Raw genomic sequence first — 16,314 nt, 5'->3', positions numbered from 1 at the left:
CTAAATTAGACATTTTACAAGCAGAATGTATGGATATCTACTTGCTTGGCAAATTTATGCAGGGGCTATAAGTTTTTTTTCTTTTGGTTGAGTCCTGTGAATTCAGGTGGTTTGTTAAAAAAAAAACAAAGAAACCTAAAATACATCACTAAATGTTGGGACTGTTGCCTTTAACAACCATTTGCATGAATTTTGAAACACACACACCCACAGAAAGAGGGGCCCTTTATGATTTAAATTATTTGGTTTGGTAAATTAATCAAGTCATCATCATTTTAACACTACTCATTACTTGTACTGTATCTGTAGTGCACTTTGGTATGGTGTGTATGTATATATAACATTTAGTTTTTTTTTTTAAGCCTGAAATAATAAAAAATAACTGTATCCAATTTGCTGGATTGGGAAAACCGGTCCAAAAAAGAACAATTTTTAATGATAATCCCAATATTTTTAGGGAACGGCCCAAAACAACCACCCAAACCCAAAAATAAGGGGAAAATTATATATATATATATATATATGTAGGAATAAATGAAACAGAATAATTTTCCCCCCCCCCCCCCCCCCCAGAATTAACCTTGAATTATTATTTTTTGGTTATTTTCTTCTTGTGTGGAATGAACCTTATATTTTACACCTACATTTTTGTTGTTGCTTCTGCTGCTGTTTCTGACAGTTTACTTGCTTTGTTTTTACAGATAGTTTTTAAACTGTATAGGGCTTGAAAATAAATGAAATCATTAACAATAAAATGATAGAGGAAAAAAGGATTCAATTGGAAATCGTGTATATAAATATATCTTTTGCTCCTCTGTTTCTCATCTGTTTATATATATATACATATATATATATATATATAAAAGAAGTATCCGGAGATCAGCTTTAATAAAGGAACCATAATTATTTCTTTTTTTTTTATTATATTTTATTTTATAAAAAAAAATTATTCAAAACAGAAATAAAATGTGCTACAAAAAAAACTATATATAGGGTGTGTACAATTTTTATTTTTATAAGAATATTTACAGATAAAATAGCAGTAGCTTATGATAAACTATAATGTAATAGTATACACTCCTTGACTGTATCAGATATTACCAATGTAATATTTTGTATCAATCTATTTATCAGTATTATATACCTATGTATTCATAATATACTAAAACTTAATTTGGTTCAATTCAATCGAACAAGGTTTGATCCAGTTTTTCAAGAGTAAAAGAAAGATTAATAAGAATGAGCTGCAAAACTATTGAAATCTTTGGCAATTTTATATTCAAAAAAAGAAAGAGAAAGAAAAATTAGTGTAATTTTTGTTGCTACTGAATATACCATTTGTTTTGTTATTGTTTTTTGGTGGCAAATTTTGGGTTTGACAAAATACCAATGCTTATTAATTATATATTTATTTCAAGGCTTCAAAAATGACATTGACGTGTGCCGCATTATATTCAACAGAAGCAAAACAATAAAGACAAAACATTTGACCTTTTTTCTTTCTTTCTATGTATACAAATATGCACATTATTTTTATTATTATATTTTACCCACCCTTGTTATTGTTATTGTGTGTTTTATGATCTCTAAAGAGATGGTTGGGTTGGACAGCAAGTAAGAATAACCTTTAATTCTAATATGATAATAATAATAATGCATATTTGTACATAAAAGGTAGGAAATAAGTCTGTGAATATGTGTTACAAAGGCTCCTCCTGCTGGTTAATAGGGCCAAGTGAAAAACCAAAGACTTTCTAGTGTGTTAATGAAATGACATGATTATTATTATTATTATTATAGTTGCGGCAATTTGTTTGTGTACTGACTGTATTCAAAATAACTAAAATATATACTTGGTTGTGAATGAAATAAAGTAAATAAATAAATAAAGATGGTCCGAGACAAAGAAGATAAGATAGAGTTGAATAAATTCCTGAGAATTGTATATTATTTTGAAATATTTTTAAAAATATATTTATAAAATAAAGAAGAGGAGGGAGAAGAGAAAGAAAATAAAAGAAAGTAATGCGAAATGTACAATCATAAATTGAAATAAACAGAGGGTGAAAATGCACAAAAAAAATATTGAAAATAAAAATAAAGAATAGTAATGAAATATAATATATAGTAGAATAGCCAAGTAAGTAAGTAAGTAAGTAAGTAAGTAAATATAGGTAATAGGTAATAGGTAATATTGGCTCTTTTGCTTCTTCTTCTTCTTCTGCTCCTTCTTTTTGGTCTTCTTCTGCTTCTCTTATATACATTTTTTTTCTTTTTGGGAGGGAGAGGGGTCGATAGAGGGGAAGAGGGGGTGAATGGTGTAAATGAGGGTATATAAAAGAGAGAAGAGAAAAAAAACAAAGAAAGCATTATTTTGAAGATGAGTATGTACTTCCATAGCGTGGTACACGTTGAGGATTGTTGCCGAGGCTGCTGCTGTTAATGATGTTATTAATACTGCCACTGTTGCTATTGTTGCTGCTACCATTGAAGTTGCTGCTGCTGTTGTTAGGCGAGTAAAAGTTGGACCTTTGCCAATTTGATTGGGGGTATCTGCCAAAGAAGGAACCTCCATTTCCACCAATGCCACCGTTGCCACCGTTACTACTGCCAACGATACCGATACTACTCGGACCTTCTCCGTTCATATTTCCATTGAACCACGAATGATTTGTATTTTGTCTGGAGATCAAGGACAGATACATTTCTTCTTCTTTGGCGTCACGTTCCATTAACACCGTGAGTACAAGAACAATAATCAACGCAATCAACTGTATAATATATATATATGTGTGTGTGTTTATATGATCAGCAGGCTAATTATAATCTTATTTTCTTAAAGTCTTTTTTTTATTATGTATATAAAGATATTTACCTGAAGAGCAAGCAATACTACAAGGCCTCCAATAAGCCATTCTGACCATGTTCCTACTAGAAGAACAAGGGTATCTTTACAACCAGAATCGACATCTAAAGAAAGGGCACATGTACTAGGTACTGCTCGATCGTTAATTGAACCATATCCGCAGCAGTGAAACCTATTAAATTATACATTTTTTGTGTGAGTGTTTGAGAGCATAAAGGTAAAGTAAAGTAAAGTAAAGAAAGAAAGAATTATTAATAATAAAACGTTATTATCATCTAGCTTAACTATTATAACAAACGCCTTTATTATACTATGTCTGAAACCCTTTTCCCCTTATTGTTTATACGCAAATATCAAACAAAATGAAACAAGATAAAGAAAAAAGTCGTCCTTACGCTTGTTCAAAGTCCACCAAGAATCGAATGTCATTATCGTTAAAGAAGTCCCAAAGAGAGCTTGCATAGTAATCAATCTACACAATGCCTCTATTAGTTTTATGTTGTTTCTTAAAAGAATGTGTTTGTGTGTATTATATAATGATATTCTTTAATTTAATCCAATTGAATTGAATTGAATTGAATTTAATTTAATTGAATTGAATTGAATTGAATTGAATTGAATTGAATTGAATTGGATCAAATCAAATCAAATCAAATCAAATCAAACCAGATTGCATTTTACCTGTGAACGATGACAATAGATAATACCAACAAGAGCTGTTTATTTTGTGTGTGTATAAAACAAAAGAAAGAGTTTGTATATAAATTAATTCGCTCATCATATATATATATATATATATATATATACTAAATACTAATATGTATGGTATTTGGTAATTTTACCTATCTGTATGATCAAAAATATTGTCGTTGCACTGCTGTATGTTCTCAGGAACCCAGTGTGTTCAAGGTGCGCACCAAAACAGCCAATAAAACTAATGACTGTTATGATTCCTCCGATAAGAAGGAGCGACAGTGATACTGTTATGCTTGTGCTCGAGTTTATAGTATATGCTCCTAAGGTTAAAACATAAAAAGAAAATGATACATATTGTACACACACATATTTATATATACAGATTAATATACAGAATAAGCAAAGAAAAGGGAGATTGTATATTCTTATATGTGCTTCTTCTTAACAGACGTAAAGAAGTTGTGACAAATACATGTCTTTTTTTTTTCTTTATGTGTGTATCTGACAATCAAAAAAAATGCCCTCTTTACTCTATATCTCACTCCCCCCCAAAAAAAATTAAAAAATTAAAAAAATACTAATGTTGATTTACCCATTGCCATCACGCTAAGCCCTGCAAACTACATTGTTTTAAGAGACAAAGAAGAAAAAAGAAGGGAAGTTTGAGGGGTGGGATGAGCTTCTTTAGTTTTCCTTTTTTGTATGTGTATGTTGTCTACCATAAAGGCTAGGTGGAAATAAGCCGTTGATTCCCGTAGGCCTCGAGAACGACTGTTCATAAGCCTTGTGTCCATTCGAGGATGGTAAGATGTAATGGTGGTTCTGTAAGACACTCTGAATAAAGAGAGGGAGGGAAATAGAGAGAGATATAGAAAGGAAGAGCCCAAAAGAGATAGAGCAAGAGCAAGAAGAGCGAAAGAGTAAAGAAAAAAAAATAAAAAAAAAGACAAAAAAAAAGGGGGAGCAAAAAAAAAAAGAATAGAGAGAGAAAGAGAGAAAGAGAGAAAGAGAGAAAGTGCAGAATTGAACTGACCGCATATATTATTTTTATTTTTATATTTTTATATTTTTATATTTTATCCAATCATGCCAAGTAACCATTCACTTGAAGGTATTTTTTACCATAAATTGCTGTATCAGCTGCCACGGCGGCAACCATCAATAAAGGAAATGGTTTTCCAGAAAGCACAGCACGCTTAGCATTAAGAAACGTCCATGAAAGACACCAAGCTACAAAAGATACCAAAGATTTGGTTGTATAGATATATATGTAAATCAACAGCACAAACAGCACGTCTAGTACAGTAACAACAATAAGAACAAAGAACAATAACATACCTGTGGCAATGCCTGCGCCGTTGTCAGCGTCACCAGTATTGGTTACATATCTTGTGAAAATGTGAATATCATAGGCACATAAAGAACAAATATAATATAAATATATGTGGATTTGTGACCTCACCCTGCACCAGCAAAGATTGCACCAAATGCCATGGACTGCAGTAGAGAAGGCACTCCGGGTGCCTTTTTGACAGCCATGGGTACAGCAGCAAAGGCTAATACATAAATAAATAAACAAAAGAGAGAGAGAAATTAAAAAATTAAAATTGAAAAATTGAAACCAGATTGAATACACCATATATGTATTATTATTTTCATCAACTTACTTAATCCAGAGAGTGCCCATATAGGAAGGGGAGAATTGCCCTGTTTATCTATCCAGCTGGTGGTAGGTGTTTCTGACATATTATTATTATTATAATACTAATAATAAGCGGTGTTGTTGTTAGAGGTAGAGAAAAGAAGAAGAAAAGAAATTAGAAAAGAAGAAGAAAAAAATTACACTGAAAAAAAAAAGTTTGGTTTCCGATTCCACACTGAGGGGAGAAAATACCTTTTGATTTATACTTCCGCTTAAAAAATGTCTCGGTTGAATCTTAAGCTTCATTCACATCTTCTTCTATGTGATTCTTGTCTATGGTAGTCCTTTATATTAGATGTTTAACAGTAAAGGGTGCCTTATAACGACTAGGCTTTGGTTTATTTTGAGCAAGGCAATATTCATTGTCTGGGGTTATACAAGATACACGCCTGTCTTTCTTTCTATCTATAAAAGTAAATCTATATATATGTGTGTGTATCAGCAGAATGTCTTGTAAAAGAAAGAAGAAATCAAACTGTATATGTGTAACCAATTTAATGTCCCAAATTGTCTGTGTTTCTGTGTGCATTAAACAGACTCCTCATCCTATCTTTTATAAAAAGAGAAAATCGTCTCTATTCAAAGAAGGAGAGGAAGCTTAGGCTAGACCACCATATACTAGCATACTCTAGACTGAATCGAACTGGACTGGACTGAATCTACATATATACATACATACTACCGAGATTCAACTTTAATGGCCATTTCAAATGGTGCACAATATATGTATGTGTATGTGTACTGAATACTAGCAATATTCTCAGATTTAATCTGCTCTGCTATGTTCTGCTTTATTCTTTATATATATATACATAAAAATCAAGCTCCTCGTTGCTTCAAGTCCAAGAGGTCAAGTATATAGCTCTTACTACATCTGCACTGATCCGAGAAAATACCATAATTCTTTCGATCAAACCTAGTCACGGATCTTTATACAGATACGTGCTAACTTTGTCTCTTGTTCTGCAACTAATTCAACCAAGATTCTTTACCTTGATGTTTGTATTCCATTTTATATATGTATATAGGTTTGTATTCTATTGAGTTTTGATCTTCATCCTCAAAGTGCGTGTCTACTCTGTTCTTTTGGTCTTGTCATCGTGTTGCTTTTTAGGGTTATATTTTGTACCATATCTACACATATATCCTTTTATTTTAAACAGAAAATTCTTTCTAATAGTCTTCCAAGTAATCTATGCTGTGGTCAATTTACATTGTAATTTTGTTCTTTATCTTTTTCTTTTTTGGTTTCAAATTTAAATTCGTTTCAATTCAATTCATTTCAATTCAAATGTCTTGCTTTGACTTGACTTGATTATTAATAATTGACCTTTCACTTATCTATACTGCTTGTACGAGGATTGTGGCCTATTATTGATTCGGACATGTGATTGTGTACCACTCTATCGACCAGAAAGCTGTCAGACTTTCTGATCAGCCAAGCTTTTCTTGGGTGATTGGCAAAAAGGTTGTCAGGTGAGTTTGACACTAATAATATCAAAAGCAAGTACTTGCGTAAAATAAAAATAACAAAGAAAAACAAACAACTTTCTTTTAGTAATCAAGTAATAATTTTATATGGATATTTGCATAGGCCATTTAATATATATATGACCATATCGTATATCTCTTTCTATATTTCTTTCTGCCTATAGATATATATATATACATGTCTTTCCAGAAAGTAAAGAGAAGAAAAGGTTGTACCAGGTATAGAATCGATGTTGTACACATATAAGATCTAATGTCGCCACACACTATATATAGCAAAATAAAAATAAAAATAAAGAAGGGCGTTTATCTAGTCGTGGTCAACCACAATTAGGTGAACGCCTCAGAATCATTTACGCTAACCTCCCCCCTTTCCTTTATATATAGTGTTGGGGTAGACAGACAAAAGTTCAAAGCAAAAACAAAATGTTCAAATCTAATTCAAATGCATAATAGATAAGTGCTCATAATAATGCCTCTTCCATCAAAAGCATAATCTTCTCAATCCAATTAGCAATGAAAAAAAATAACTAGCCAGTAAAAGTCATTTGAACTTTTTTTTTTGAACTTTTCGGTCTGCCCATACTATGTGACTTTGAATAGGCAACATTAAAGATCAAATTTCATGAAAGATAACTTCTGGGGTTACTTTTCAAATTTTCTTTGCTTCAAGTTCTCATTTAAAACAAAGTCGAACTTTATATATATATATTTTAAAAAATATAAAATATTTTACGTAAAAGAAATTGTTAGAGTGTTGCTCTTACAATGTCAAAACTCGACTAATGATTGATCAGGACGAAGTGACAACCCGGGCATTCTTCTACTTCAGTTACGATCGTTCGGATGCATCCATCAGCCAGATTGATGTTACCATGTTGAGGGTTTGGGTCTATTGATTAGTTTTTTTTTGTCTGGGAAATGGAATCCTTTAGTCAAATGAGCAACACATTCGCAATTGGCAAAGACTTTGCACGATTTGGGCCATTTTCCAGAGAGAAAAAAATGCAGCTGATATTAATAGTTTGAATGATGGAACCCTTGCATTCCAAGTAATCAGACCACCAGGCATTATTTTATCTGGGTAAACCTGATCAATGATGAGATTAGATGTGTGATCCTTGGACAGATACGGAGATTGAGCGTTTTAGCATAAAAAAACGCAAAACTTTGGATCCAGACAGACAGACACACACAAAACATATATCATTTACAAAACAAGAAATCGGGGACGCCTTTAAACCATTATATTCAAGTATCAATAATAAAAGCCAATTTTTTTTTCATTATCGCGAATTAACATATCACATATCTTTATGAAGTATTGCTAAATGGGATAACAAGAAACAAAGATAATTAATATGGGTGCCTAATTATTAGTACAATACATATGGTAATGTAATATCTGAAGTAGCAACAAGTACTTTCCTCATACAGATTGTCGCATTCCAAAATGAGAAAAACCAAACATTTCTTATATATATATATATATAACTACTTGATGAAATGCATAACAAGGCTCTATATAAGAGCCCACTGATCTCAATAATGCATCTTTTGCTAAGAAAAATACAAGAAATAATAAGGTTATGAATGCTCACATGAAGCAATCGATTGTCAATAAAGTTTTGAAAGAGGATCAAAGTAAAGCCAAAGTGACAAAACTATTCAACTTGAACTAGAAAGCTATCAACAATATCATCAAGCGCTATGTTGGAAGAAGAGCTAATATATATAAAGAAAGAAACCATGCTGAGCTAATAGGTTTATCCAGGATGCTATGCTTTAGATGAAGACTGTCAGTTAACTATTGGAATTTTCAAAGAGACTTTTTTTTTTGCTAGAATGATTTCTTGTTCTTAAGGATGTATATATATCCAAAGTTGGATTCATACTAAAACAGAAACAAGAAGCCTGTCTAAGAGAAAATAAACACACTAGATGGGATGTAAAGTAGGTTACATTTTGTCAAGAAAATCGTGACCAGTTTAAACAGGAATAATGTCACTCTTTATTAGTTGATTATGGATAAAGCTGACATACATACAGCCAAACTTGTAAATACATTTGTGAAGGTTGGGTTAATGACAGCATCAATATTTTTTGAAAGGTGAACTATCTCAAATATATTTAGCTTTGAGTTGTTTCAATTTTTAATGGGAAATTCTGTATGAGGAAATTTAGGGTGTTTAATGTTTGACTGTCCGTAGGATTTATAATAAAAGAATAATTTTTTTTTGGATACCAAAAGAGATATAATTCCTGCTTGGTGTGAATTGTGGACAAACCACAAGTGATGATCAAATAAAAAGGTATCCAATATTAATTCTCACGCATCTGTTTTTTTTCTATCAAAATATTACGACAATTTATATAGCTTTGTGTTATATATTTTATTTATTTATACATTTAATTATATTATAATACTAAAATGTACTTAATATGTGCTATTAAAAAGCAATCCTTATTGTCTGGCTATCTGGCCGTCTGGTTGGGCCGTCATTGTTCCTGTACTGAAAGCTCTAAGCCTCCCAAAAAACTATAGATTATTAATTATTGATATATTACTTTAGGAACCAAAGAACAGGAAAATAACTATCCGGGACCCACAAGATATTAATAATATTTTTATATATATATATATATGTGTGTGTGTGTGTTTAATTAAAACATTGCTCTTATTTCAATAGGTATTCTATTGATAAAAAGGTAGGGAGTATAATCACCTATACCTATGAAGCCTTTGTGGAATGCATGTATGTATGTATGTATGTATATACTTACTTACATATATGCCTAAATGTAATTGAATATAGCGTTCGATAGATTTGTAAAATATATCATCCAATTTTAAAGATCACAAGAAAAAAATTAAAAAAAAGGCAAAGAATTATTAAATGTATTGATGTTTATTGTGTACAGGTGTGTACGTGCGTGTGCTTGTATGTGTGTGCGTTTGTGCATATATATATCTGTGTGTGTATTCTGTACATGGTTTGCAAATCTCTTGACGGAAAATCTCGTTTTGTTGCTGTTGTACACCGTTGAATAATAATAATATGATGACTTTCATTTTAATTTACATTACATGAACTACATAGAGCAATACCCTCTCAAGATACGCAATAAGAACTCATCGCTTATCAATCTTAATAATTAGACTATACATATGATCACTGGTCTTATTATCGTTGTTTATTTTGATCAATTTTGCTCTTCTATATCTCTATCTTTTGCGGTCAAAGGCTAGATACTCGTTATTAAGCTATCATTTATTTATTTATCTATTTAATATTTCTTTTTTGTTAATATTAGATCACCAGAATTCACGGGTGCTCAAGTATGAGAGAGGTTTGGGACCCTTTGGACAAAGTATCCAAAATTGGTTCTCGTACTACGATTCAAGGGTGGTACATGAAAGCTTACCAGCCTATTGAAAATACAGGCACATAAAAAAAAATGACACTAGTATTTTTTTATCTCCTTGGAGCAAGACGATATAAAGAGACATTTTCAATTCAATGTCTATTGTATATTATATTTTCATAATAGGAATAGAAAAATAATAATAAGGATAAAAGTAAGAATAATCATTTGCATTATTAACAGCAGATAAATAAAATGAAAAGCCAATATTATTAATATTAAGAATACCAGCACAAACGGAGCATTTTTTTTGGCTTTTTCTTTTGTTAATAAATAATAAGTGATAAATTTATACCAAAACCCAATTTACACATTTTAGTCATGGGAAGTAAAGGAAAAATAAATAAGAAATAAGAAATGATGGGGGGGCCCAAGCGACAGGGTCACAGACCAAACAAAACTAACAAAGAACATGTTGGTATTCAAGTGTAACATCTAGAATAGGTGTTGCAAAGAAACAAGAAAGAAAAAAAACACAGCGGGGAGACTGAACTAATAGGGTGATCACAACTGAGCAAGAGGTCCCTGACAATAACTAATCCTGGGTCCCAAGCGATTTTTGGTTAAATAAGAGCCAAATCATGAAATCCAAACACTCGTTCTCTTTCATTTGTCTATTCATTTGCACTCACATTTCAACCAACACTTCTTGTTCGGTATGTACCATTATTCCCTATTCACTTTTTCACTTTTCTCTTTGTCAAAAAGACTCTATACCAATTGCCCTGAGAATTGAATTAATGTTTTGAGCTGACATGTAAACTTTGTCTTGGTTGCTTTAGTTGTTGCATTCTTTGATTTCATCCCAAAAAAAAGTTTCTCTCATCAGGTAAATACAAGCCAAAAATATAAAGTACATTCATAATGTCTTTGATTCTAACATTATTCCATATTTTATTTTGATTTGATCTATTCAATTAAAAATTATCAGCATACATTTTCTTTCGTTGTAAATTTTCTTATAAATCCATTCTATCATGTCTGCTGCCATTTCTACAAGACGCATCCAGGAATCTACACCTGCCCCTGCACCAAGAAACAGAAGAGTTTCCGATTTCGAGAGAGGTGTAGTTGTTGGAAGATATATGGGAAAGATGGAGCCAGCAGATATTGCGGTGGCACAGGGTCTCCCAAGACAGGTTGTGGATATCATCATCAAGTTGCACCTTGAGACTGGAGATTCTAGCGAGCGTAAATATCCCGTTGAGCCAAGCCCTCCTGCCCAGAAGGTCTAGAGAAACTGGAAAAAAAAGAAGCTATGTGTCAGGATCGTCATACTCACTTTCACGCACACCCACGCACATACCCAGCCACAAAAAAAAACACAAACACTCTCTCACACACAAGCACAAGCACAAACACAAACACAAACACACGGTGGCCGAGAAATTTTATATCATGAAAGCTTTTACTGCCGGTTTTTAAAGGATTCTGTGAATTGAATTAAAAGAAGAAGAAAAAAGGAAAGGAGACATTAGCATATTAATCTTAGACATCATTAGAATGCCTCACTTATCTAATAATAATAATAAATGCATGCATTTTTTTTTAAAAAAAAAACATAAGGATTGGAAAGTGAGGTGAAGTATAGTATAGTATAGTATAGTATAGTATAGTATAGTGAAGGGCAGCAAAATTTAGTGATAATTGACTTATTATACACAAGAGATTGAACAACTCTATTCATCTCTTGCAACATTCTTCTCCATCTAATGGTATTTTGGATTTGATAAATGGAGGGAGGCATTGGGTGGGTTAGTGAGTTTGTCTCTTTTCATATTATTCTGACTGCGGATCACTGTATTATCTATATATCAACCACGCAAAGTGATAGACTGACTGACTGAACTACCTACAAAAATGACTCCACGATTATTTCTTTCTGTGAAACCAAGTAATAAGAAAGGACACAAGAAAAACTCTTTTGTATTACTATAGTATATATATAAAGAAAATGTATTTATTTTAACCAACAGATTTGGTAGGATAGAAAGGGAATACAATTCCTCTCTCAATAGAAAACAGTGATCCAATGTATATGTATTAATTGATAAATGAGTCGAATGTCATTATATATCGAACTGTATAGTCAGTTACCCTTGATTCAACTATTCATTATATATATATTATCTTTTGTCTGTTTGGTGCACAATTACCATGTATCACCACAATTTTTATATTATTATTTTTTTAATCTTGAGCATTTTACTGTTGTTCATAAAAGGCACGCCATTTGCTTATCTTTGCATTATCTATTGGAGGCTTTGTATGTTTCATACTTTGGCAAGTAATAGTAATAATATCAATAATGAGTACTCAATTTACAATTGGTTGCTTTATTGTGTCCAGGAAGAATATGAAAATGAAAAAGGCGGATACCTAGGCATTCCGATATAAGATCATTATTTTAGTTTTATATATTAACAAGATACATTTGACATACTATCAAAATATTCTCATCTGATGTATATTTTGAAGTATATCAAAGTCGAAAATCAAATAAAATGGGATGACTAAACAATTTATCCACAATGTACTTTATATACTTGACAAGCTTTTGATCAATTTTAGCAATTCATCAAAACGAAACTAATAATAAACCACCCATTATCATCCATGTCTCCCCACCTTAACCAGATACATATATATCTCTTTAAAGACTCTGGTAATAAAAAGGATTTCTTGGTATTAAGATTTTTGTGTGCCAAGTAATCTGACAAAGAAGTATCATAACACTTCTTGTGTTTATTGTATAGATACAAAATAGTCTATGTACTGTTTTACAAATGAATAACAAATGAATTCGTTCAATGATTATTTTTTATTTTTTCTTTCATTTCCTTCATTTCTTCTGTACAACAATCAGGGACCATGCACCCATTTACTCGGCCAACTAAGGTCGGATGAGACAAGTATAGAATAATTCTTGAAACTTAGTGTAGCTCAACTAAATCCCTAATATATATACTCATGTGTATCTGTGTGCATGCGTGTGATGTCTTGTGGGTGTGTAAAGCTGAATTGAAACCACACTATATATCATTACAGGCAAAAATTCGATGAAGTGTACCAAAGTCAGTTACTACCCTCAGAATTATTGGTCTTGTGCTTTAAAATATTCTAGTACAAGAACAAAAGATAAAATATAATATAATCAAGAAATTTGCACACATCAATGGGAGTAATGCTTTGCCAAACAAAACAAAGTTGTGTATAACTGTGGAAATATTTTTTTCTGGCAAGTTCCCCATATTAATATTATACTATATTATAAGATATACAAAGATGTAACACATTTGTGTCTCTAAAAAAGTGTAACAACAACAAAGCGACCAAAAAGCTTCTATACACATCCTCAGTATTTAGCTGTGTGTATCTAATTATGCACACACATATATATATATATCTAATGTCATATAATAAATCAACGCCATGTTTTTACCTTTGATTACTCAATCTTGCAGTACAAGAAAATTGTAGGAGCATTTTAATGTGGCAGAAACAATATTTTTCTTTTTCTTAAAAAACAAAACTGTCCCAAGAGATCTTTCTACACATATTTTTTCCTTCTTTTTCTTGTACATCCTATAAAGTCTAGGTCGCACAAATCCCTGGTCATATCGTACAAAATGAACACTAACAGTCATAAAGATCGAAAAATGAAGGAAAGGCTATTCAAATTTGGAAAATATTCAAAAATTTGTTATTTTATTTTGGGTCTTCGGAAGTGTTTTCTTCTTTTATTTTAACACTATATCAATTTTGGCCAAAGTACTTTATCAAGTTACATTGTCCATTGACTCTGTAAGAGCAAATGGTCTCAAACAATTAAGGAGAGGAAATATGAAAGCAAACCGGAGGGATAATGTGTATATACTTTATTAAATTCACAATATTTGTCTATGTATATGTATGTACTGCAAGCTTAATAATAGTAAAAAGAAAAAGTAATATACTATGACTTCCCATCAAGTACAAAGCCTACAAGTAATTTATGGCTTGGGAAACACAAGAGTCTCTTGACGAGCATAAAGAAAAAAGTATTAATGGTACTGGGTAAAAAAAAATCTATCCAAATATATTTTATTTTATCTTCATTTTTATTAATCACTCACAAACTGCTAAGATATCTTTCACAGATCAATAAATATATATCAGCAGTTTGCAAATAATTAGTAATAATACAGTAGCTAGAGCCCAATTCGAAAATGCCTATTAATAGCAGAGATAGAGTACAAGACCTGTCATCCAAAAAAGAAAAAAAAGGTAACGTTTGCCAAGTATAAAAGATCAATATAATATCCTGCACCTTATTGTTCAAGGAAATAAAGACTCTGACAAATGAAATAATAGTATTGCTTACTGTAAATAATAAAGATATATACTGCACTAAGCTGGTATAACTTAGTCTGGTTTGCAAGCTACCTTTTCTTGAAAAGAAAAGAAAAGAAAAAGTTCTCATATCCACATCTAAATTTCAACTATGCTTGGATTAAGTCTTGTCCCTATTAATTCATTTTTTTAAATGTCATTTTGAATCCTTTAATAAAGAGTAAGAATTATTATTTATTTAAATAAGTAGCTTTCCAAGCGTCCTTTTTCCCCTTCCTTTCTTTGTGTAAGCCAGTAATTTCTTGAATATTCCTTTTACGTAAAGAAAAGCATCTTTGGATATCACAGAGATTGTTATATGAGATCAATATACATACATATGTAAATATATCTCATTACTTAAGTGTCTGTTACTCTCCAAGACAGTTTTAAAATTAAACTTTTTTTACAGAACAAAACATGCTCACGGGGTGCTATTTCTATACAAAAAAAGGCTGATCTTGTTCTAATATTAGGGCGTTTCATCAGCTTTAGAAGTCTAGCAGTTTGATGTATCGATATTTCAATTCACACATCTTAGTATCTGTAGTAAGTCTAAAGAAAAATCCGAAACGCAACATTTAAGAATCAAGTAAAAAGTATCAATGCTTAGATGTTGAGACTCGGGCGAGATATACAAATTTCTGTAGTATATGTACAATGTCTATTTCTAGTGCAGCTTTAAGAAATACTCAGTAAAGAAACACCATCAAATTAATAATACTTTATGTACAATCCTCAGTAATTCTATTTTGTTAGATACATATTGAGCCGCATACTCCACTTATATTTTTTCATTTTGTTTTTAAAAGAAAACCTTAGCATACAAATGTAGCTGCTTTTTATATATAAAACAGAGAATGTAGACAGAAACCCGTAATAAAACCCTGGTTTCTAGAAAGAATAGTTATATTGCTTTACATTACGGTATATCTTTATTAGATATTTCTTAAAGCTATCCTGAAAATGTATATTTGTATAAACCTCTCAATTACTTTTTACTTAAAAATAATCTTAAATATAGTGCCTTTGATCAAAATCCCCATGGGTATATTCGACTTTTGTGATTTGATTTCAAGATAGCTACCCTTATTCAAATTGATTATGTTTTACTATTGTTTTTTTTTGTTTACTTTGCTTTTATATGAGCTTAACTAATACTCCTACATAAAGCACCAGAATTCATTCTTATCTAATTTTATAATAATGCTTATGTTTTGTAGATATACAAGTGCAAAGACAATAAATGTAAACTATATAAAAACAACATAATTTTGTATATGATATATTTTTGTTTGTTTATTGATTGATTGGTTAAAGAAAAGTCTTTAGTATATACATTCTACATTTCCATCCAGGGAGAGTCCATCGGTGCTCCACATCTTGTTCTTGTGCTTCAAAATCTGCTGTAATAAAAAAGAAAGAAAGAAAAGAAGTATAAAAGTACATACCTGCAAAAACAAACACGCAGAAAAAAACGGACCCAACGAGAAAAAAAAACTAACTAAAACACAATACGAAGTTGGGGACATCTCACTTATACGACATCCGGTGGATCAGCACAACACCGAGATGAAGGACGACTAAGCATCAAAAAAAGAAGTTGGCGCAATGCCTTGAAACCTTCGGCCTCGTACTCAGAATCCTGGACACCACCAGAGCTCAGTCAGGGCCCCGAAGGTCACCCCGTTGGCTTGAACCTCGTTATATACAAAATAAGAACAAGATAAAATGCTGAGATGTTTTGCTTTAGCTTATGTTT

General features: G+C 31.5%; 5 protein-coding genes across 5 annotated transcripts in view; 3 read left to right on the top strand and 2 right to left on the bottom strand.

Moving 5' to 3' along the window:
- Positions 1-1,586: 1,586 nt before the first annotated feature.
- Positions 1,587-4,356, bottom strand: PHYBLDRAFT_69348 (hypothetical protein; the record flags this gene model as incomplete). Its single annotated transcript, XM_018442081.1, has 8 exons — positions 1,587-1,633; positions 2,393-2,771; positions 2,876-3,038; positions 3,262-3,338; positions 3,548-3,582; positions 3,709-3,882; positions 4,155-4,182; positions 4,282-4,356. The coding sequence occupies 8 exons, from the start codon at positions 4,354-4,356 to the stop codon at positions 1,587-1,589; spliced, it is 978 nt and encodes a 325-aa protein (XP_018285513.1).
- Positions 4,357-4,646: 290 nt separating this feature from the next.
- Positions 4,647-5,308, bottom strand: PHYBLDRAFT_69347 (hypothetical protein; the record flags this gene model as incomplete). Its single annotated transcript, XM_018442080.1, has 3 exons — positions 4,647-4,792; positions 5,032-5,118; positions 5,230-5,308. 3 exons carry the CDS (start codon positions 5,306-5,308, stop codon positions 4,647-4,649), a joined length of 312 nt encoding a protein of 103 aa, XP_018285512.1.
- Positions 5,309-6,933: 1,625 nt separating this feature from the next.
- On the top strand, positions 6,934-7,843 carry PHYBLDRAFT_174168 (hypothetical protein; the record flags this gene model as incomplete). Its single annotated transcript, XM_018437203.1, has 3 exons — positions 6,934-6,948; positions 7,499-7,645; positions 7,691-7,843. 3 exons carry the CDS (start codon positions 6,934-6,936, stop codon positions 7,841-7,843), a joined length of 315 nt encoding a protein of 104 aa, XP_018285511.1.
- A 501-nt stretch (positions 7,844-8,344) lies between these two features.
- Positions 8,345-10,208, top strand: PHYBLDRAFT_174167 (hypothetical protein; the record flags this gene model as incomplete). Its single annotated transcript, XM_018437202.1, has 4 exons — positions 8,345-8,399; positions 9,214-9,265; positions 9,446-9,515; positions 10,071-10,208. The coding sequence occupies 4 exons, from the start codon at positions 8,345-8,347 to the stop codon at positions 10,206-10,208; spliced, it is 315 nt and encodes a 104-aa protein (XP_018285510.1).
- Positions 10,209-15,062: 4,854 nt separating this feature from the next.
- The window catches only part of PHYBLDRAFT_174166 (hypothetical protein), a gene marked incomplete at both ends in the record, with an annotated part of 2,585 nt that continues 1,333 nt past the window's right edge, over positions 15,063-16,314 (top strand). Inside the window, 6 exons of the mRNA XM_018437201.1 lie at positions 15,063-15,101; positions 15,495-15,520; positions 15,577-15,600; positions 15,776-15,800; positions 15,878-15,960; positions 16,075-16,232. Of these exons, the coding sequence (XP_018285509.1) occupies positions 15,063-15,101; positions 15,495-15,520; positions 15,577-15,600; positions 15,776-15,800; positions 15,878-15,960; positions 16,075-16,232 (355 nt within the window). The remainder of the gene's footprint in view (positions 15,102-15,494; positions 15,521-15,576; positions 15,601-15,775; positions 15,801-15,877; positions 15,961-16,074; positions 16,233-16,314) is intronic.

Source organism: Phycomyces blakesleeanus, assembly GCF_001638985.1.
Source record: "Phycomyces blakesleeanus NRRL 1555(-) unplaced genomic scaffold PHYBLscaffold_29, whole genome shotgun sequence".
In the NCBI taxonomy this organism is placed as follows: Eukaryota; Fungi; Mucoromycota; class Mucoromycetes; order Mucorales; family Phycomycetaceae; genus Phycomyces; species Phycomyces blakesleeanus.
The sequence above is the reverse complement of the archived record's forward strand: the minus strand, read 5'-3'. Positions and strand labels throughout refer to the sequence as shown.